This window comes from Cydia pomonella, unplaced genomic scaffold (assembly GCF_033807575.1).
Source record: "Cydia pomonella isolate Wapato2018A unplaced genomic scaffold, ilCydPomo1 PGA_scaffold_202, whole genome shotgun sequence".
NCBI classification, from domain to species: Eukaryota; Metazoa; Arthropoda; class Insecta; order Lepidoptera; family Tortricidae; genus Cydia; species Cydia pomonella.
The window spans coordinates 280,530-302,957 of NW_026907842.1; the positions used below are offsets into that span (position 1 = coordinate 280,530).

The window sequence follows — 22,428 nt, forward strand, 5'->3', positions numbered from 1 at the left end:
GATAATGTGAGCGTATTAAATTCTCCGCACCCGTATTTGCAAACGTAATATAAAGACACAGCGAACTATAAATGTCGCACGCATTGCATACTACTCATATGTTCTTAAATAAGTAATAACCTAGTTTCCATATCCACGTTAAATGTAATTATTAGGTTTATTACATGCCGAATGCGCTCTGGCACGAATGATATAGGTATGCAAAGCAGTGCGCGTCGATACAGAAATAAGGCGAGGTTGTAGGACCAAGCCAAGCACGACTTTATTTGACCACCCTCATTGTAACACAAGTGTCTTTAAGATAAAAGTAGACCACCAGGCTTTTTGAAAAAGGTTAGGAATATATTTGAGTAAAATATTGCTCGTTGTTTGTAAATAATAGACAGAGCGCGAAAGTATCAACTGCCGCTTGGGCCGATTTTAGGTCAATTAGGAAAAAAAACGAATTATTTTTTGCTCTTTCAGAATGCCAGGAATCCTTCAAAGAAATCCTTCTTTCAACTTAGTTTTTTTTTTTTTTTTTTTTTTTATGAAATAGATTTCCTGATAGTCTAAACTTGGCGATCTTATAATTTTTCTATTTTCGCTAATTTTGGGACCTTTTTATAATAATTAAAGCATAAAATTGGGCTTAGATTAATGGTTTAGTTAATAAAAGGTATGAAACAAAAATCTATAATGTGGGGGGAAGTAAAAAGGGGACTACATTTATATGGAGAAATGACAGTTCATTATTTTCTTAAGAGTCCGCAGCGAGTTCGGTTCTCCATACAAACGTAGTTACGCTCTCATTTTAAAGCGACTAGCTATATTTCTCTGCAACTTTGTACTTAAAATAGGAAAAGGTATGTCTATGCCTGTAATAGTTTAAAAATACAGCGTATTTAAGTTTTTCATACAAAACTTGTTTTTGCTCTATTTAGTTTGTTTTATAAGCTGGTGCTATATAAATTAATTAATTACGGACATAGATATTCCTCATGTCACTAAATGTGCAAAGTTTCATTTCAATACAACACGTAGTTTTAAAATGAGAACGAAAAACTCAGTTTGTATGAGAATGTCAAATTTGGCCTGGCTTGCTGGGGACTCTATATAAACCATGTACATACACTACTAGGTAGTCCTTTTTATTCCTTACTGCAGCACACCTTTAATACAAATGGATTGTTAACATGTAGGTACAATGATTTAATTAAGCAAATGGCAAATCCATTCCTCGATCTAGATAATGATGACAAAGGACGTGCTTAAAGTTTATTGAAGGACTATGTTGAACTATGACCCGCGTTGGAGCTCGCTCGGGCTGCGCGCGTGTTGTGCTAGGTCGGCGATCGGCGCGCACCGCGCGCGCGGCCGCGCCCACCGGCGCAGGCGAACGTGAAAAAGTATGACCCGTTCTTACACATATGAGATCGCTATATAAGTCTTGGCCGACTCATTTTGCTCTCATTTCGGCTCACGCTCAACTTTGGCTAATACATTAATATTTTTGGAGGATTTGACTAATTTTTTATGAGATACAAATTTTGTATGATACAGATTTTAGGTAAACTTTACCACTGAGATAAAAAAAATCGAAAATGAATACGGTAAGCTGGACTTCAAAATTATGCATTACTTTATGGTACTTTCAAATTTTATACTGCTAAAACCATAATGACCCAGTCCTGAATGCAGAATACTTGACACACATTGAGTGTTTCTTTTGTCCCTTCAAGTGATTCAACTTTTTATTGCAGGTAATATTGGCCCTCGCGTTGACGCTTACGAGTGTATGCGCGTATCACGATCCGGACCTTAACTACCACTTGAGCCAATTGCAAGCCGCTCCGAACTGTGACAACGGCCACACGGGTTCCGGTCCCGGTTACTCGTATCTGCCACCAGCCGTTCAGCTCACCACCACTGGAGTAAAAGTGGCTGCTCCTGTAGCCTCACAACAAGTGCTCTCAGCCCCTGCGTATCAGTATTCTGGATCTAGCAGCTATCAAACAGGAGCTGCATACCAAGCAGCAGCAGGATATCAATCAGCAGCAGCCTATCAAGTTTCTGCACCCATTCAACCGCAACTTACACCGGCATTCCAAACCTCATCACTGGTTTCACACGCAAATGGTGCTCCTGCATACTCAGCCCAGAGAGAATTTCACGGCTATGCCACCTCCGCCGGCCTATCAGCAGCAGCCTCTTCTGGGAAAACAGTGACACCTCTCGCAACGTACGCTCAGGCGCCCATCATTGCCAAAGTGACAGCAGCTCCGCTGATTGCCAGATTTACATTAGCTGCGCCCAAAAATAACTTTGTGTCTCAGAACTTAGTGTCGCAACAGGCTTCATACGCTGCCGGATCAGCAGTAGCATACAGTTCGGAGGAGACGGCTAGCCCAGTCGTAGCGCAGGTGTATGCGGCTCCATCTGCTGGATACGCAACATCGCCTGCCCTAAGACAACAGACTCCCCAACTTTTTGAGCCGTCACGATACACGGTAGCGCAGCCTGCTGTATCTCAGTATAGAACCGCGCCTATTTCTGGATTGACGCCCGTCGCACCAGTGGCTTCGCAATACCGAGCGCCAGTGATAGCTCAATACCAGTCTGCTCAGCTCGCCCCTGCTGTATCCCAGTACGCTGCACCAGCAGTTACCCATGTTGCGCCTGCAGTGACCCAGTACACTGCTCCAGTCATCTCCCAGCACGCGGGTCAGTCGGTGGCGTACTCCACGTCGTCCATCAGCCATCACTCCGGCGGGAGCATCGCGCAGTACGCCGCAGCGCCGGTGGCCGTCAACCACAACATCGCCGTGGCTGCTCCAGCGAGGATCGCTCATGTCAAAAATGTTCACACGGACTTCCTACAAAATTATGTAAGTTCTTAAAAGTTATCCTTATTAGTTTTAGTTAATAGGGCTCGTAGGTGAATACATAGTTATGTGTTTGCAAATCTTGAATAGCACCAACAATAGAGCTGGCAGGTAGATTTATTGAAGTTCGATTCATGGTTTTGATGTCACAAAAATAACTGTAAAATATTACATAACAATTCCAAACAAATGCTATATTTATCAGTCAAAAACATCAATTAAAAGTCAATTTTAACAGCCAACTTGAGGAAACTCTTGTGGGTAAAATTCAATTTACTCATCAGGTTTTAAAGAATAAAGAGAGCTTTTACGAGCTGTTGTGTTAAACAATATATTTATCTACTTAATAGTAAAAATATTACTTCTTGTAAAAATTGTAGTTTATTTAATTAGCTTTGCTTTAATAAATAGATAACTCTAACTCCAAAATGTGTATTACATAAGAATTTCTTATATCTTAAATTTACGCGTAATGGAAACGTCTCAAATAACTAAAAAAATAACCATCAATAATCGCTGCTATTTGTCGTTGTCGAAGTGTTTGCAAATCCATCAAGTACTCGTACGTTCTCCAATTAGCCAAATCTCCTTCACCGGTTAATCTGCCTCTTATCAATTAGGCATCGTATGATTGATAGAATATATTACACAGTACAAAATGCACCTAATCACCGCGTCCCGGATTACAGCACGCGTGACATTACTTCATATCCCGGCTAATAGGTGACGTAACAGATTTGATCGACTTCATTTGACTCCCAGGACGAGTTTTGCACACGTCAAAATCTTGACCAATTACCCCGTACCGTAACGGTAGCAAATTGTGCAATGTACCTACAGAGGACCTACTGATTTACTTTTGCCTCTTAATATTGTTAGTCACGCTGTTTGTTCTACAAAATTAATATGCGTTAAAGAGTTATCATCATTACGTTGTAGCTTCAAATGGTCTATTTCCACAATTTGATACAATGAAATCGTGGAAGTGTCATCTCTGTTATGATTTGGTCACGAATCACGGTTAAACATTTCAAGATTTCCTAAAGGCAGAAAGCGATCCTTAGGCATTCTCTGTACTCGCTATTATTTTTTCAAAATGTTTAATAATTAGTGGTAGAGCAAAATTCTTTGCTCGGGCAAACTAATTAGGTTCCAATTTACCTACCACCAGTTGTTTGCCACACATTTTGACTTCATGAGTAGGTGCAGTTGACGTCAAAGATATATTTTCATTTTTTACAAAGGAGTATGGTGCAAAAGTGTAAACATATCTTTGACGTCGACTTTACCTACATACAAGTGAATACATATTCAATTATTCCATAGAAACCAACTAATAATGTGATATATAATATAATCGCTTAATCGATCATGTCATTCGTCCTACTCAACACTGAAACAAATTACATTTAGGTTTATTATTGTTAATTCTTCAATCGATCAAGCGCCGCCTCGCAAGGTTGAAATGAGCACATAATACACTGCAAGCGTACATCGATCTTTATTTCAATAAATAAGTCACGATTCAAATTTATTTCTCATTGTTCAATGTTCTTATTGTTTCTCTAGTGTTTCCTTTATCACTTTCATTGCATTAAATCAAAATAGTTCCTCTTAAGTTTGTGCCTGTATCAATTAACTAAATGGACACTAAACGCTCGAAAACATGAACATTATAGAAGTACGCATAACATTTTTTCGTGCAGCCGGTTTAGGTAAGATCCATGGTAGTTCAAGATTCACTGATATGACAAAATTAATATTTCGAAATACGAGTACGTCATTCCTTTTTACGTTCGAACCAAATTCAAGTTTTTTATGTGCGTGATGCATAAAACCGTTGTTCCGTAAACTTGAACAATCTCAAGTTAAAATTTAACTCTTTTTAATAACAGTCCGTGACATGGCGACCATATGGCGACTCTTTTGAAAATTCAGTTATTTTGCTAATAAGTTTGTCATCTTAGAAACTTGAATAAAAAATAATCATTTTGTAAATAATTAATAAGTCTTCCTCCTCGCGTTGTCCCGGCATTTTGCCACGGCTCATGGGAGCCTGGGGTCCGTTTGACAACTAATCCCAAGATTTGGCGTAGGCACTAGTTTTTACGAAAGCGACTGCCATCTGACCTTCCAACCCAGAGGGTAAACTAGGCCTTATTGGGGTGAGTCCGGTTTCCTCACGATGTTTTCCTTCACCAAAAAGCGACTGGTATATATCAAATGATATTTCGTACATAAGTTCCTAAAAACTCATTGGTACGAGCCGGGGTTTGAACCCGCGACCTCCAGATTGCAAGTCGCACGCTCTTACCGCTAGGCCACCAGCGCTTTTTTCTCTAAATAATTATTAAGTACGACACAATATACATATGCAATATAACGGATTGTGAAAAAACTCAATCGAATACTTGTCTTAATAATTTAGTTAAATACTACGTAGCAATCGCTCCGACGCATAACACAAAAACTTTTTACGCGCGAAAGACTTAAGTAGACTTTATGTTGACAGAAACTTATTCCATTTTCGAATTAGGACTATCGGCCCGATTCGAAGAATGATTATGACACGTTTAAGATCTTGGAAAGATCGATAACTAAACGACATGTCAAAATTGACGTTTATTTCGATTCCGCTGTGATCCCAATAAGATCTATTTACGATATTTTTAACGTCAAAGTGACATTGGTTGCCCGAATCAAGCTGCTTCTCTGTCAATTATACGACATACAAACGATATCTGAATGAGAACTTATCTAAACCAGAACTTATCGTTATCGTATCTCATTCTTCGAATCGGGCCGTATGAATGCTTGGAAAGTACAAACAGTATACTGCGAATTTTATTTCAACAATAAAAGTCGAGACAAAGAGGCAATTCTCGTTACAAATACCGCTTATGCGTAACCAATGTGTGTGTTTTTTTGGTTTGTGTATGTATTTAATCGTGAGCCCATGTTCTTCGCTTATACAATTCAGATATATTTAGATGTTTGTAAATGCTACCTGACTTGGTTTAACATGTCTATCGCAGCATCCCAATACACTTTGAAAATATTTTGAAACATAGAAAACATACCTTATCATCGTATTGTCCTAGTTTTCCTAGGCAATGCTGAAGAAAAATCAGTTGTCGTTCAGAATTCAAGATTTTACTTTGAACATTATCCTATAGAAATATACCTAGGTTTTTTATACTACGTCGGTGGCAAACAAGCATACGGCCCGCCTGATAAATCCTGCCTGTTAGCCTGATAGGTTAAGTTACACACCAAACCATATGTGTACCCGTCCCTATTTGTAAAACGTCTGTGCAAAATCAAAAGTAAAAAAAAAGAGAATTTCAATTCCGAAGCCAGTGCTTTTTTCGTCATACAAAAGACATCAACTAGTTCAAGTTCGGGTTGCATCATAACAGCAAAGCAACTGTTGTTATTTTAAAACCAAAAAGTCCCAACTGCAATTTAAACTTACTAGGAATTTTAACTCTACGTCACACTTTACAAGACTGGTTTCCCAATGTGACTTTTAGATATGTTTTGGTAATATATATATCCCGTGTCTAATTACATGTTCTTTAGTACCTTAGCAAAACATCGGATATGGTTTAAGTAGTAAATCAACTTACGAAAACTTTTCTCAATAACATACATGAATGCGATTGTCAATGTATTTCATTGCCAGTAAGTGTCAAATATCGAACTAGATATCTTGTAATAATATGACTTGTTTATGATACCAAAACGTAATAGCCTGTTCAAGTTTTACTACGAGTACAGTGTCCCTTATTAAATAACTCGATACGTAAGTACATTTTAATGGATAATTAAGACATGTATGTAGATATACAAGGTGTAACAAAAATAGTGGGGATCTGTTTAAGGGCATATTCGGTTTCTTGGTCTGATTAGGAAACGGTAGAAGAAAATTATTTTTGACGTAAAATATTTTTAACCTTTGTATTGTTGGCCAACATGGCCGACCTGCCCCAGTTTTTTTTTGCGTCAATTTTTTTTGTAATGTTTTTGTAATTTCTTTTGTCAATGTTTTTTTCTACTTTTCCTAATCAGAACACGATACCGAATATGCCCTTAATAAGGACTTAGTTACGGAAAGATTAGCGAATCCCCACTATTTTTCACATGTAGGATTGTTCCATATTTATATACATTTAATTTATTTATATAGACAAATAGATATAGACCTAACGTCGGTAAGTAGGTACCCATTAGTATATTATAATTAATGACTAAACATTCGCGGCTGGCCTACTTGACATTGCAACAGTTATAAGGTATTATAATGCGTAATAATGTCTAGTAGGTACAGTATAGATATAGAGTATAGTGTGTGTATCGACCGATTTTGGCGTCCTTGATTCAAAAGTCTAACTTGTAATCCTAAATGTTCGGAGTAAGAGCGTTTTCACATCGTCCGATCCGATATCGGGTGTCATATCAAAGCATATCTATTCTATATAATATATATATATATATATATATATATATATATATCGATCGGTTGGTTGAAACTACCAAACATACTTTTCCAACTTGAGTGAGTTACTGTATCAGGTGCTGGTATCTCTGAAGACTTTCGCACTTGACTGTAATTTTCTAATCGTGACATTTACTTTAGACTTTAGCAATCATATCTTAATTAATATTATTAACCCTCTTAACTAATATGACACAAAGCCTTATTAAATGACTACAATTAATTTATTGACAAAAATTGCAATGTAATCCGATTAAGAGCTAAGCTTATTTCTCTGTGAGTGTGCGTAATGTAACTAATGTCTGGCAGTGCCAATAATGAAATAGAAGTGGCAGGTATTCGGTACATACCCTAATAGCGATGTTATCATCATACTTATTTTATTAAAAAAATAATGTAGTTCTAGAACTACTAGCAAGTAAAGGGTTCCGTACTCGGTGAATATTGTATTTTTATTCTAGATCAGTATAATACAATAGATCATAAATGTACTTGTACCAGCATATATTATGAATTGTTTAACAATTTGATTTTGATCTAGTATTCTTATATTATGAAGTTAGCTTACCTACACAGAATGTCGTTGGTAGAGTCGGGCCATATGCACGGGATTTTCGATAACAAAATAGCACTTCCACACTTTGTTGTGTCAAAGTAGGTGCAGAGTTGGCTTACAATTAGACAGACTCAAAGTAGGTATATGACATACACACTTCCTCGTTCGCGTCTTTCCTGTAGACATCGCAAAGTTGAGAGGATCAAATGTTAATTTTCATTGCACCCTTTTTTCATTTTTTCAGCACTTGAGATTCAAATAGGAAAATCGTGATATACATATAATGTACCCCAGTTGTTAACTTTTATTATACTCTCCAGCTTTATACTATAGGTACTTACTGCCAAAAGAAAAATCTCACACCACAACCGAAATTTCCGCTTGTATCACGGAACCCTAAAAATAAGGTAGCCCTTTTATGACACCATAGTTACGATCTGTTAAGCAATTTAACCTTTTTATTTCTAAATTAATAAACGAACGTGGTGATAGGCAGTAATGATCTCAAAACCAATTAGTAACAACAAGAAACTGAAATGATAATTTGATTCCCAAGTACCAATCTGCAGCGCATGGTTTTGGTTTACGAAAGCTCGATTAAACTTTAACTGGCATTCCCACGGCATTATCCGAGATGGATTGTGGATCGAAATGCGCAGGCGGCCCTAGTTGGCTTGACTAACCTCGCGCGCGCTTTTCACGCACCTTAAATATGTTTTATTGGTTTGCCAGCGTGCCCTTTATTGCAAACAGTATGCGATCTTGATTTTCAATAATTAGTGTTCAGTACCCCTAGTGTAAATATTTTCGACCGCGAAACGTGACGTACGCGTTTGCGTTAAGTGTCATTTTGTATGAGATTTTTGACTTTCCAAAACGTCCCGCTTGGCGCGCTGTTTAAAAACCCATACAAAATGAAACTTAACGCAAACGCGTACGTCACGTTTCGCTATCGACTTAATTTACACTAGGGGTACAGTTGTTTGATACGATTTTAACTTGTAGGTACTATATTTTAGCTGTCAATCGATCAACTGACATCAATTCGTCATCAATGACGATCGATATTCAAGTTTTAGTACATTCGCATTTTTCCTTATTACCTATCTACTTTGGTTTATTAAGATTCCGTAGCCAAATGGCAAAAAACGGAACCCTTATAGATTCGTCATGTCCGTCTGTCTGTCCGATTATGTCACAGCCACTTTTTTATTTAAACGATGCACACAGAAACAACATAAAATTATTCAACTAAATAATGGTCAACAATTCAACATATTTGTGTTATGTAAGAACACATCAATCCAAACCCTAATGAGTATGAAAGTTGTTTGCAGTATCAAATATACCGATCAGTTTATTTCCACATATGTAGGTAATAATATGCTGCCTATTCGTTGAACCTATACGCAGCTTGCCATGGAACTGAACACAGAAATAGGTAGATAGTTAAAGATTAGTGACAATCTTGCGGTTACAAATATAAGTATTTTAAACAACATCAGTAGCGCCCCAGTTCTACACTGCCTACTGCTAGTTCTACAAGTAGGTAGAACTGATATTATCACTTCTATAGCTTTTCCTAATTTAGCCCTTATAGTAGTAGGTTAATTAGTAAGTAATGATAATAATCATTCGCAGGACGCGCATCCCCGCTACGCGTACGAGTACGCCGTGAACGACCCTCACACCGGCGACATTAAACATCAGAAAGAACAGCGCGACGGAGAAGTTGTTAAGGGTAACGTTATTTTTTAAGATAACGGTTAATCGTTTCAGCACGTGCACCCGCGGTCAGTATTAAAGTACGCCTTGAACAACCTGCACATCTGTGACATCGTGCACCAAAAGGAACAGGGCGATGGAGAAGTCGTCAAGGGCAACGTTATGTTATACCTACGATAACTGAATATTCCATTCATACCCAGATTGTGCACCTTCGCTGTGCACATTCTGGGTATGAATTAGCGATATGAAACTCGGGTGTTTGTGAGAAACAGTACGACGGAGCAGTCGTCAAATGTACAGTTATTTTATAAGTGCAGCTGCCCTCAGTGTCAGAATAAGCTGAAAGGTTTTGAAGGTTTCACATTTCACCCATAGCCAATTAATCTAGCCATTATTTATTTAGAGCCACCCTCTCCTGAAATAAGTGTGGGCATGTTTCTCATACTTTGTTTTGAACTTACACTCAATTATTATTCGATGATCCTCGTGCCCCGTCCATCGCGATTTCGCGATTAAGAGTAAATGAGCATTGATGTGATGATTAATGAGAGTGATATCTATTGATGATGATATTATGTTAATGACAGAATGTGTATCGCATCTACCTACACATTAAATGTTCTGATTGAGATGTGATGATATAATGTGATATTGATATTGATGATTTGTTTATACTAATGACAGAAAACATTTAAAGCGTAGGTAGATACATTTCATTTATACAGTCCTTTCTAAATTGCCGCCTTCGGCGCAATGTGTCATCAATCCTGTCAATAAGTGTGCCTCGTTATCCAGGTCAGTACTCGCTGGTGGAGCCGGACGGCTCCGTGCGCACCGTCGACTACGTCGCCGACTGGGAGACCGGTTTCCACGCCAACGTGCGCAATGACAGACACCACTAGTGCCCTAAATGGACGATGGGGATTACGTCAATGGATTCAATAACAGTGCAATTCAAAAACTGACCCAGGACAGCTTTTTAGAGAGCTTTCACGAAAGAGTACGAGAGTAATCTCCAACTAAGTATATCCGTAATAATCTTGCGTATTTGAAGCTTACACTTGCTTATAGGTGTTTCTGAAGCGAACGTTCACTTACGCTCTGCAAGAAATGGGAAATGCACCGAAGCATCAATTTCGGCGCCTAATATTGCTGGCGTTCATATAAGCAAAGTTGTGGAGTACCTTGGCTCTAATCGCCGAATATTACGGTTTACTATGGTTGCCCAGAACTTTAAAACTTCATCTTATCGTGTATATTATTAGAATGACAGCTATTAACTTATCAGTTTATTTAGGTATCCGAAAGTGTTGTGCAAGACTGTTTCTGTTTCAAAACTAGAAACCAGTTCAATTAAACGATTGCTTTTTCATGCCTACCGATGATAAAATATATCCCAAGGTAATAAACAACCTAAGCCATCTTGTACAAAATATCAAAAGATCCTTCGAGCCTTCGCGACGGTAATACTTATATCTTATCCTTCGGACATGTAATAAAAACAAGGAAAGTGAGGACCTATTTTAGATTTTAGCTCTATTTCGAGCTATCTTGAGCTAATAAATAGTTTTATTTATATATATAAGCTATATATAGTTAGCTAGATATAGTTAAACTATCAAAATGTACCGTATAAAATAATAAGTCAACTGAGATAAACCCAAAAAACTCCGTCAGGAAGGAGCGGTACCTCCTAACACAAGTATTGCTATACTTACCAGGAGGTATCCATTACCAATATTGTTTAAATTCTACTAGATACCAAATAAACTATTTTGTTTTTATTTTATTTTTGATTTATTCAATGTCAAAAAGTCAGGCCTTCTTCAGGCAAGCTACATATGTATTTTACAGTCCCTGCAAAATAATATTGTAACGAATAGTTCGTTTAAATTTTCACATTATATTGTTAACTTAGCATCTAAAAAAACTTCAATTTAATAACATAAGTGCAATTTAATAACAGTAGTAGGTATGATGACTTATAAATTGTTAAAATTTACTGATATGTGAATTCTGTTGAAATGACAGGTACGAAACAGTGAATCTAAAATTATAGGTTTATTGATTTTCTCTTTGTATAAAGTAGGTATGCTAGATTTCTTTTTTTAATTTCGTAAGAAATCGTAAATGGTTTTTTATTAAGGATTTTATGTGGATAGACTTGTGCCATAACTTTTGGCCTCTTCCAAAATAGGACGCGCCAACTTTTTATTTATCAATAGCATTTCCGAAGCTAATCAACCAGCAATCAACTGACATGGCCGCAATGTTTGTTTTAATTTATAATTAATATGCATCGCGTGTACGCAATAAGCCACACATGTCTTTTCTACTTAAGAAATAAGTATATGTAACCAAACAGAATTCTTAAATGTATAGGTACTTACGCCGTTCGACATGCAGTAGCTCCTCAACTATAAGGAGCAGGGGCAAGCACGAGTGACACCGCAACATGTGAAAGAGATAATAGTCTATTAGTTTTCTTTCTCATTTCAACATTGCTTAATGAGAAAAGATGCTCGTGCGTCGTTGTAGGGGTCTAGGAGATGTTACATGGAGGTATTAGGTACATATTATCTATCCTTTTTCAAGAAACTTTCGTGTTGTTTCCCTGTCCCTCCAGCAGGTAGATAACAGAAAGTGTCCGGGAAAAGGATAGATGCAATAACCCTTTATAGAAATCTCAGAATCCCACTACGCTATTGATTCATTCATATTATTTTATAGATTTACCAAACCGAGGCGCATCCGGAGTTCCTTATAATTCGTAATTTTAGTACTTAACTCGAGTAATCCAATCTAAAAAGTTATTTTCTCAAGTTATCCTAAAGTGACCTAGTTGAAATATAAATGTGCTCTATAGTTTGTAAGTAATTCAATGTAAGATTTGTATTTCCATCTCATGTAAGTATTATTATACGTAGTAATTAGTATATTGTGTACGAAGGTAACGATTGAATAAAACATAGCATTTTGTAAACAAAATACATATATTGTACAAATTGTAAACAATAAACAAATTTATATTATCATTTAGTTTTATAACAAGTCACCAATACCGCTAATTGGTATATGAGAGCAGAATACCCCTCTAAAATAAAGCCGGCATCGAAATACATACAAATACAAACTACTTCATGTAATAAGATAATAAACCTATAGTACCTACCTAATAACCATTTTCTATCAATAAATTTCTGTGGTGTTCCTCAGTGTACTGTGATAACTTAGTTGTTTAAATTAAAATGAATAGGTATTTGATATCAGTTAAATGGACCTAATAGTTAAATTAATATATTTTACAGATATCACAGGTATATGGTAACATGTGTTACCTACGATATATTTGTCCACTTTTGGCCGTCACTATCTATTTGATGCTGACTGTATCTTATTTGTCTTTGGTCCACACTTCCACAGCTGTTAATTATAATCCTCCACCTCATAAATTAATAAAATATTAAATTCTCTTAATCATTTAAGCCATTGTAAATCTATTTATCTCCTTTCCTTTGTAATAGCACTTAGGACACGCGAAGTCAGGATCTAGCATTTTATTGGTCTGAAAACAAAAAAGAAACTATTAAAACACTTGCCTACTTTGTTAATTTACAAGTATTGCATTAAAACGTAACTGAACTATTTATACAGGTTTCTCCAGTGGGGCGCCACTAAAGGGATGCTTTTTATACAAATATGAAACATAATGCTTTGATGTCACAGTTGCAATTTCAACATCATTTAGGCTTGGTTTCCTCCTACGCGTACGTCGATCGCTGACGTCGGTCGAGCGTACGGATAACACACAGCGACGCTGACGTCCGCGGTAGATTTATTGCTACGCGCCGCTGATGACACGCGTCGGTCTCGCTCGTCAGCGCCGCGTGCGTCGGTGCACTGACGCGCTCATAGCACCAATCGCGCCCTCAGTGCAAAGCTAACCGGTCAGCTGTACGCTCGCTTGCCCAGTGCAGTCGAGCAGAAAAGCGCCCTGTCGTAATTAAGAATGTTGACACGGAAAGTGTAATTAGTGAGGTGCGCCAGCATCCTGAACTGTGGGTTTTATCTCATAGCTTGTACAAAGATCGGGATGGAAGAATAATTTATAAACCATGTAACTTGGCAATTAAATCTCATATGACTGCAATCAAACGTAATGTTAATTGTATGTAAAGACAACCATTTTATTTCTATTTCACCTCATAACTTGCCTCAGTGACTATAACCCAGGGCAATATTTGTTCTTTTAAATTTGAAACTTTTTATATATATAACAGTTCAAAACCCAAATTAAATTTATGCTTATACAAGTGTGTCAGGACTTTATGATAGCCATGAGAAAAACACATTCTTGTCAGTATAACCGGGAAAGTAACTGCTCCGAAATCAAATTGTTTGCACATAACCAAAAAGAGCACAAAGACAGTCTCACCGACAGGCAATAATAGCAGAAGATATGTGAGCAGCCCATGGTATGAGGTAAAACAGGCCTGGTAGAGCAACAGGCACATACAGTGAGGTGGGTCATAAGGGGTGGCCCTGGCTTTAACACTGGCTTCACATGCTGCCGCCACCACACATACTTCAATATGTTGCTGAGCCTTCTTCGGAGTCCAAATATGTTCATCAAGGATATGACTGTGCCTATTAGTTCCTGTAGAAAAAAATACAGAAACTCCATAAAAAAAATATATAACAATAAAAGTGTGTTGGACCAAGCTCCTAATTATAAGACAGGATAAATGTTATAAATGAACTATGTTGTCACAAAATCTAACGAAACTATAGTTAGTTTATGCTGGGCATTTTCTGCAAATCAACAACCATATTGCGTGGGAACGAGGTAGCGAATACAAAACTATTTTACTGGACTAAGCGCAAAATACTTACAATAAAATTATGCCATAGAAGTTCTCTTGTCCATGAAAAGTCAGTCAAGTCCTCTCTTGTGAGTTTATCAGCTGTCAACTCCAAACCCAAAATTAAATCTATGAGGACAGGATATTTGCCACTTCTTATGAACCTCAGAAAATTTAAAATATCCGCAAATAACTGAAATGTTTCTAACTGGTACACAAAATTCTGTATTTTAGTATTAGAAGTCCAACTGTATATAGCTCTATCTTTTACATATTTTAATCCAATTGTATACCCATAATACCAGTAAAATTTGGACTTGGAGAAGTTATTTGTGTTATATTTCAATGACAGCATTTTTTGTCCAAAAGTGCATTTGTTGTCATAGACAGAATATTTGAATATCCATGTTCGGAGAATTAATTCTAATTCTGGTAGAATTGGCTGCAGAATACCTGGCTGAAATAATTATTTTTATTAATTTACTTTAGTATAATTCAAAGTTCTAATTAAATTTAACACATTCACTGCCAACGTTTTCGTAGCGCTACACGCGTAGCCAATTCTAGCATTTTCCCGCTTTGTAGAGGAAAGCGACTACGAACAGAGCGCCCGCCGAGCGGGTTCCCGGCACTCAATGTGTTAAAATTAAACAGACCTCTAAATATTTGGTAGCATTAAATAATTGTTGTTTCAGCAGCTCTTCCAGCTGCTCATCCAACTGGCCCGCGTCCAACTAGAATGTAAACAATACAATACACTTTTTGCACTCGAGAATAAACATATAGTCCAAGAATATTATTATCGATATTGTTTTGCATACCTGTGTCACACGAGGAATGTAACTTATAGCCATTTCTTAAGTTTCGAATACTTATACAAATATGTTTGTCTGAAAAATAAGAACAAATAAATAATATTCTAAGCAACATACCTACTTTGAAATATTGAATCTGACAAATATATTCTTATATTCTTCTAAATAATAGGACTTAGAGTGTTATATGGTGGACAAACAAAGTATAGTTTATTTAAATTATTATTTAATGCATATAAAATAAATTAGTAGGAAACATACGTACAAACAGGCTCAAACTTAATCAAATTTCAATCAAAGATTTCAATTAATTCAATTTCATTCCTTGTCCATAGTTCTCATCTCTACTGTGATACTGTCACTGTCAAGTGTCAAAGGTCACAAAGATGCTCTGTTCGGCACGAGCATTAAAATGCTAGCAGTATGCAACACTCACAGCACTAAACAGTTGCTCAAATAGAAAATAAATATTCAATTCACTGTAAAGCCTGTTTACATGCGTGCCGAGACTTGACAAGCGACGCAGCTACGCGGTGGAATGAGGTAGCAGTCTCCAGGGGGCCTACCGCGAAAACCGAAATTCGCAAATTGTGGAGATCTTTCTCTTTTACTCTCACTAAAACGTAATTAGAGTGGCAGAGAAATATGCCTGCAATTGACGAATTTCGATTTTCCCGGTAGCCGCCCAGGGGGCTTACCGCGAAAACAGAAATTCGCAAATTGCGGGGATCTTTCTCTTTTACTCTTACTAAGACGTTATTAGAGTGACAGAGAAAAATGCCCGCAATTGAAGAACTTCGATTTTCCCGGTAGGAGCCCAGGTCTCGGCACGTATGTAAACAGGCTTAACCATTCTTCTGTTCGTTCACCCATATTGGTTCAATTCACTTTTTGGTTGTCTATGTCTTATCTGTCAAAAGTGAAAGCGAGCGAGTGCTTCTTGAAAATGGATATTATGTGCCTATTTTATCGTTTTTTGTTGTGATATAAAGTTTTGCCGTATTAATTTGATCACTATTATTGATATTTAATTATGAGCACGTAAATAATCACCAAATAACGATATGGTTGTGTCACCGCAAAGCCCTGTTGATGAAACCCAAAGTGTACGCGCTGCTAAAATCAATATGGCGTCAAAACAAAGTTCTGTTTCTGTGGCTGACACAAGAGCAGAACTAGCTGATTTAGTAAAGAGAAAGGCTGAAGTGGCTGTTAGTATGCACAATTATTCTAAAAAATGTATCCGGGATGTCTTACAATATTATCTCCTATGAATCATACCACTTGACGTTCATACATGATGAACATAAACACAGACATGTTTCTATAAATTTATTGCATTTTAGGAGACATTGGCTAACTTGGAACGGCAAATATATGCCTTTGAGGGGTCCTACCTAGAAGACACGCAGCTCTATGGCAACATAATCCGTGGCTGGGACCGATACCTAACAACAAACAAGAGCACCAATTCAAAAGCAGACAAACGCAATCGGAAATTCAAAGAAGCTGAACGACTGTTTTCTAAATCTTCCATTACGTCTATGGCAGTAAGTTCCTCTCTAAATCTACTAGAATATGTAACCACTTAATAGATATATATTTAATTTAATGACTTCGTTTTTTTGCAGGCTGTTAGTGGACTTGTTGATCCAGCGGAAGCAAAGAGTAAGTGCATCAATATTTATGATACCTCAACTAAACACTATTATTATGTTGCCAATGCTCCAAATAAATAAAAAAACAACACTATTATCAAAATAATAGTTAATGATTTTGTTATTGTTTCTTTACAGATGAAAGGCATAGTGAAACGGAGTCACAAACAAATGAGGATTCATCAGACACACAAATCAGCTCCAACTTGAACATTGGCAGTTTGAACCACACAACAATTCATGGTTCCACAGAGAGCATCGCCTCAAAGCCTTCTGGCAAACAACACACTAATGGCTTAGAAAAGGTCATCAGCCATTCTCAAACTAAACAGAATGCTACCCAGAAAATAGCTGCCTCTTCCGGGATGCTGCAAAAAGCATTTGGTAGTGACAGTAAAATGCTGTCTGCTGTTGGCCTGGACAGCAGACCTGGCACCCCAAAAGACAAAGATTCAAGTATGAACATGTTAAACAAGGGTGACACAACACCAAACTCATTAAAACATAAACTAAATAATAGCAATAGTAGCAGTAGTGTGAAGAAGAACAATAACAAGAAAGCGAGACACAGATAAAACATTTTAGATGAGTTTTTAAAATGCAATAATATTACAATGTACAACTACAACTCCATGAATAATGTGCCTAAGGACAATCTATTATTCCGGCATGGCTAGGACAACTGGTCATGTTATCATGCAACAAATAATTTTTCATCACCTATCCAGTACAGCATGAAGAAAACAAGTCTTGCTGTGAAGTCACTGCCAATTGTGATAGCCTTTCTGGAATGCAACAATAAAATACAGATGTTAACAAAATAATGTCTTTTATTTCTGATTTCTTTGGCATTATTTTACAAAATATGTTTTGTCCCTTATTTATATTTACTTTTAACAGTTATTGCCCCGCCACTGTACAAAAGAAACCACCTAGCAGGTTGTTGGCAGTGAGTGTTAACCTTGCATATGTGCCTGTCAACAATTTGCCTTAAATTTGGCTGAATATATATGGAGCATACCAAAGGTTAATTAATCCTCCCAGTACTAGACCTCATGAATGTCTGCTTGAATCTGGATTCTGGAATTAGAATATCAACAATCAAATTAGATGCATAAAGTAAAATTTAATAAATATTAATATCTACACATATTAAGAAAGATGTTACTCCAGAGACTTTTCTAAAAAGTTCAGTTTGTACAGTTGGCACTGCATATAAATTTCCTTAAAATATATGAATTATTTTCTTACGTTTTAAAACATTAGGCAAGTCCCTAATTGGGCCACAATATCTCATGGCTAGGTAGAAAAGTACAGGCAGCGCTGATATAATAGCAGAACAGCACAAAAATACTATTTCTGGAGCCCTTCTTAACTTGCAGCAGTCCAGGTCTTTACTCCACACTGACCTTGTAGTATTCATCTAAAAAAATATTAAAATAACATTTGTGTTTTACCTACTTGTATCTAATTAAAATACTTTGATAAAATATAAACTTGTTATCAATTCTTTTAACAAACAGACAAACAAAAGTATACTTATGTTTAAGAATGACAGTTGGAAGGAAACATGTACAAGTATAAATCTTATACCTTTAAACGAGCAATCCTTGTATATTTATATTTCGGGGATCTCAGAAACGGCTCTAACGATTTTGATAAGATCTGTTATATGGGGGTTCTCTGGGGCGAAAAATCGATCTAGCCAGGTCTTTTCTCTGGATAAACGCGCATTTTTGCGTTTTTATGTTTTCCGAGAAAAGCTTGGTCTCCCAGATATTTTAATACTGATGTATAAAACCAGGGGTCTAGCTGTGAAAAGAAAAGTTGGAGAGCCCATGACAGCAGCAGCAGCCATAATGGCTTTGCCCCCCAAAAACTTACTAAGCATGATGGCCTTATATGAAAAAAAAATGAAGAGCCCCTGTAACAGTTGTATAATAAATTGAATAATAGAGACATTATAAACTCACCAGGTCTACCACATCCATACAAACACTGTCAACACCAATGCCATCAGTGCTCAGGGACTTGTAGAACTCATCCAGTTCTACATACAGTTGCATGCAGTTTTCACACACCTTGTCTGTGTTATTCCCATATTTATTTATGTTATCAAGGATACAATCCATAGTTTCATTGTGTAATTTGTCAAACTTTTTTGTATTATTGGATGTTGTAGGGATACTTCCATCCCACTCAAAACAATCTGAAATATAATCCATTTAAGCAAAGTGCAGTTTATACTCTAAGGGTGTTATTCATAAATGTGTTATAGGCCTGAATTAGCTATGAATCATTTGTCTTTATCTGTCATTTTGACTTGTGTATTTGTAAGAAAGGGTTAAAAATAATTTAACTAAATCAGGCAGATAAAGTTTTATGAATAAGGGGGTAATTCATTATAAACAAAAATATCATAGATATGATGAATTTTGTATACCTAGACCTAGCACAGGTACGGTGGAGCATATCTTACTGGGGCCTTTTGTACATAAATTATATAGATATATTGTATCTAAAATATCCACCCACAAAAAAACTTACCTACATATTATGAAAAAGTGCGATACTTACTATTACAATTTCCTTTATCCCAAACGGTTGCAATGTGAGTCTGAAACTCAAGCACCGCATCTAATCTATCCTGAGATATAAATAAAGATCTGCAAGTTGTACCATTATCCTCTGCGCTTAATAACTCATTAAAATCCAATACAAAATTAACATATTCATTGACACACTTCTCACAGAGCCGTACAGGCCTGGCATAAATAATGGAGCACATTGTCAAGTTGGAAGCAGACTGAGCAAATGTTTTTAGGAGTTCTATACATTTGACTGAGTCATTAGATAAACCACCATCTGCATTGTAGAGTGATGACCTGAAAAAATAATGCAACTAATTTTAGTAGTTTGAATATTTGTTATTATCTACTATTACAGTAGGTACATATTTGCTTACTAAGTTTTAGGTTGGTCTGAAAGAAAATTAAGAAAAATGTACACGATATATTTAACCAGTAACCAGGAGCAAAACAAGTATTGCTACTACTTACAATGGCACATCAGCGGTAAATAATTGAAAGTTCAAGATGAAGACAAAGCAGCTAAAGAAATTTAGGTACATTTTGATTGGCATGAGCCTGAGTGAACTGGGAAGTTAACTATTTAACTATGTTCTTTTTCATCCATGGAAATCCATTTAACACATTCAATACTCTTTTAATACATTACAATTGTACACTAAGATTCTGCTAATTAAATGAATGTATTCTTCCGAGCTGTAAGCTTTTTTAACTTTTGGGTTTTCACACAAAGGGCCAGCGATTAAAATTTCTTGTTGGGAGTCTTAGACGTCCGAGTCTGTTCTGACCGACTTCTGTTTTGGTTGTCAATATTGTCATGTCAATTTGCCAATAGTTTATCTCGTCAATGTCATACAGCGCCTGACACAAATATCTATGACCCCACAAACAATCCAACTTGTTAATTGGGGAATGGATGAAAATATTAAATGTGCCTGATTATTTTTCTGATCGTAGGAATAACCATTTCTAGTTACAGAAAAAAGTTACAGATTTTTTGGTTGCGTCATACATTTTATAAAAATAAAAACATTTTGGTTCACCGCACGTCCGGCCCATTACGGCTGTTAAGAAAACTTTCTAAGTCTTAAAAAGTTATCGCTATTTGAATCTGTGGAGCGCATGACATTGACAGTTGATTGACAGCTTGTCATTCTTCTCGCGGAATTCATAACCTTTTGTGCTCTCATCTGGTGAACTGGTTTCTTTGTATTTATGTGATTATTACGACTCGCTTCCCCACCCGGACCTCTGATTTTGCCTGCTCCAACGACGACCTTCGCTTTTGAACCCCGGACCTGATTTTGATAGCAATTTCGACGACCCCTGGCATTTGAATTCTGCAAACATGGATACCGCTGCTTTTGTTAACCGCCGCTTGTGTACCGCCGCTGTGTTTGTTTTGTTTTGTGTTGTGTTGTTTTGTTTTGTTAGGTATGCTCTTAACACAGGCAAATGTCACAAATATTAAGAAGGACGGGATAAAATCTGTAGGTCGTAATAGAGTTTCAGTAACTTTTGATAAAGCTGCTGATGCCAACTCCATTCTAAAAAACCCTATGCTAGACAAATACAAACTATCGGCAAACATACCAACATACAACATATCTCGTATGGGGCTAGTTCGAGGAGTTCCAACAGATTGGTCCATGACAGATTTTGTAAAAGGTACGAATTTAGAAGAAGGTAAAGGTAGGATTCTGAAAGCGCGCCGTCTACAGAGAAAGGTGACCAAAGAAGATGGCTCCCCATCCTGGGTACCAACCCAGACAGTGGTAGTCACTTTTGAAGGCCAATCTTTGCCATCTAGAATATTTGCTTATTATACCTCTCTAGTGGTGGAGGTATACCAACTGCCAACAATTCAATGCCGGAAATGCCTCAGATTTGGACACATTCAGACCCAATGTCGCTCAGATGCCCGCTGCTACAAGTGTGCCCAGAAGCATCCGGGTGATGGTTGTAATGTAGCTCCCGAACACATCTCTTGTATTTTCTGCACTGCCCGACACTATGCCACTGATAGAAACTGCCCAGAACATCACCGCCAAAAGTCCATAAAATTGATAATGTCTGAAAGAAATATTTCATATGCTGAAGCAGCTGCGCAAGTGCCAGTTGTAAATCGTAGGCCCTATGCGGATGTTGCAAATATAATGTTCGGCCCCACAAGGGAATCATCCCCCCCATCACAATCTCCCTTTGACCCAACAGATTTACCTTCTACCCCTCCTAGAGCCTCTCACCGCAAGACAGTCTTTTTGTCACCTAGGCCAAGGCCTTCCCTGTCCCCAGGTTACGACAGACAAGCCCATAATAATATTGTCCGACCCCCTCCATCTGAAATTCCCAACGGACAGGCCCTTAATAACCCTTACAATAGAGTAACTCCGAATGAGGACCTCATGGAGCTCCTCCTTAAACTCTTAACTAATATCATCGCCAAATGGAGTGATTGCTTACCGAACGACGTTGCACCTTTAATGTTGACCCTTGTCGAGAAATTGTCTTTCCCTAACGGCCCCCCAGGTCACCTTTCTACAATGGAATAGCCGCAGTCTAATCCCAAAAAAAACAGAACTCACCCAGCTGATCAATGACCATGCTGTGTCTGTCGCGGCCATCTCGGAGACGTGGCTGAGACCCGGATCTCGGTTTCGGCTCCCGGGCTTCTCATGCCTCCGGGAGGACCGCGTTGACGGACGTGCAGGATGTGCTTTATTGATTAAGCAATCTTACCCCTTTTCCCAAATTCCTCTCCCTCCTCATGGAGATGAAATTAATGTCGTAGCCGCTAAGGTTATGGGCATTAATTTCATTTCAATATATATTCCTCATCCTGACCTTGACCTTATTCCT

The 22,428-nt window shown here is 37.3% G+C and overlaps 4 protein-coding genes across 4 annotated transcripts; 2 read left to right on the forward strand and 2 right to left on the reverse strand.

Annotated features, from left to right (window-relative positions):
- Positions 1-1,254: 1,254 nt before the first annotated feature.
- LOC133533732 (cuticle protein-like) lies at positions 1,255-12,678 on the forward strand. Its single transcript, XM_061872766.1, has 4 exons — positions 1,255-1,592; positions 1,743-2,867; positions 9,560-9,659; positions 10,442-12,678. The coding sequence occupies exons 1-4, from the start codon at positions 1,584-1,586 to the stop codon at positions 10,546-10,548; spliced, it is 1,341 nt and encodes a 446-aa protein (XP_061728750.1). The 5' UTR covers positions 1,255-1,583; the 3' UTR covers positions 10,549-12,678.
- LOC133533737 (peroxisome biogenesis factor 2-like) lies at positions 12,621-15,808 on the reverse strand. The gene is made up of 6 exons (XM_061872770.1): positions 15,589-15,808; positions 15,330-15,398; positions 15,165-15,242; positions 14,540-14,965; positions 14,082-14,303; positions 12,621-13,211 (listed from the first exon to the last, which is right to left on the reverse strand). Exons 2-6 carry the CDS (start codon positions 15,360-15,362, stop codon positions 13,128-13,130), a joined length of 843 nt encoding a protein of 280 aa, XP_061728754.1. The 5' UTR covers positions 15,363-15,398; positions 15,589-15,808; the 3' UTR covers positions 12,621-13,127.
- Positions 15,809-16,223: 415 nt separating this feature from the next.
- On the forward strand, positions 16,224-17,805 carry LOC133533738 (chromatin modification-related protein MEAF6-like). Its single transcript, XM_061872772.1, has 4 exons — positions 16,224-16,534; positions 16,670-16,873; positions 16,955-16,991; positions 17,120-17,805. Exons 1-4 carry the CDS (start codon positions 16,388-16,390, stop codon positions 17,554-17,556), a joined length of 825 nt encoding a protein of 274 aa, XP_061728756.1. The 5' UTR covers positions 16,224-16,387; the 3' UTR covers positions 17,557-17,805.
- Positions 17,794-20,463, reverse strand: LOC133533736 (osteopetrosis-associated transmembrane protein 1-like). The gene is made up of 5 exons (XM_061872769.1): positions 20,041-20,463; positions 19,559-19,866; positions 18,955-19,190; positions 18,233-18,404; positions 17,794-18,061 (listed from the first exon to the last, which is right to left on the reverse strand). Exons 1-5 carry the CDS (start codon positions 20,121-20,123, stop codon positions 18,009-18,011), a joined length of 852 nt encoding a protein of 283 aa, XP_061728753.1. The 5' UTR covers positions 20,124-20,463; the 3' UTR covers positions 17,794-18,008.
- Positions 20,464-22,428: the final 1,965 nt, after the last annotated feature.

What these genes read in the sequence shown, in the direction of transcription:
- LOC133533732 (XM_061872766.1), top strand. An exon ending in CGGACTTCCTACAAAATTAT is followed by an intron (nt 2,868 to 9,559) that starts GTAAGTTCTTAA and finishes AATCATTCGCAG; the next exon opens with GACGCGCATCCCCGCTACGC. An exon ending in CGACGGAGAAGTTGTTAAGG is followed by an intron (nt 9,660 to 10,441) that starts GTAACGTTATTT and finishes CTCGTTATCCAG; the next exon opens with GTCAGTACTCGCTGGTGGAG.
- LOC133533737 (XM_061872770.1), bottom strand. Translation starts at nt 15,362, where the DNA reads ATGGCTATAAGTTACATTCCTCGTGTGACACAG. An exon ending in ATGCTACCAAATATTTAGAG is followed by an intron (nt 14,966 to 15,164) that starts GTCTGTTTAATT and finishes TAATTATTTCAG; the next exon opens with CCAGGTATTCTGCAGCCAAT. An exon ending in TTCTATGGCATAATTTTATT is followed by an intron (nt 14,304 to 14,539) that starts GTAAGTATTTTG and finishes TTTTTTCTACAG; the next exon opens with GAACTAATAGGCACAGTCAT.
- LOC133533738 (XM_061872772.1), top strand. Translation starts at nt 16,388, where the DNA reads ATGGTTGTGTCACCGCAAAGCCCTGTTGATGAAACCCAAAGTGTACGC. An exon ending in AGAGAAAGGCTGAAGTGGCT is followed by an intron (nt 16,535 to 16,669) that starts GTTAGTATGCAC and finishes ATTGCATTTTAG; the next exon opens with GAGACATTGGCTAACTTGGA. An exon ending in TGATCCAGCGGAAGCAAAGA is followed by an intron (nt 16,992 to 17,119) that starts GTAAGTGCATCA and finishes GTTTCTTTACAG; the next exon opens with ATGAAAGGCATAGTGAAACG.
- LOC133533736 (XM_061872769.1), bottom strand. Translation starts at nt 20,123, where the DNA reads ATGCCAATCAAAATGTACCTAAATTTCTTTAGCTGCTTTGTCTTCATC. An exon ending in TTTACCGCTGATGTGCCATT is followed by an intron (nt 19,867 to 20,040) that starts GTAAGTAGTAGC and finishes TTATTTTTTCAG; the next exon opens with GTCATCACTCTACAATGCAG. An exon ending in GGATAAAGGAAATTGTAATA is followed by an intron (nt 19,191 to 19,558) that starts GTAAGTATCGCA and finishes ATTATATTTCAG; the next exon opens with ATTGTTTTGAGTGGGATGGA.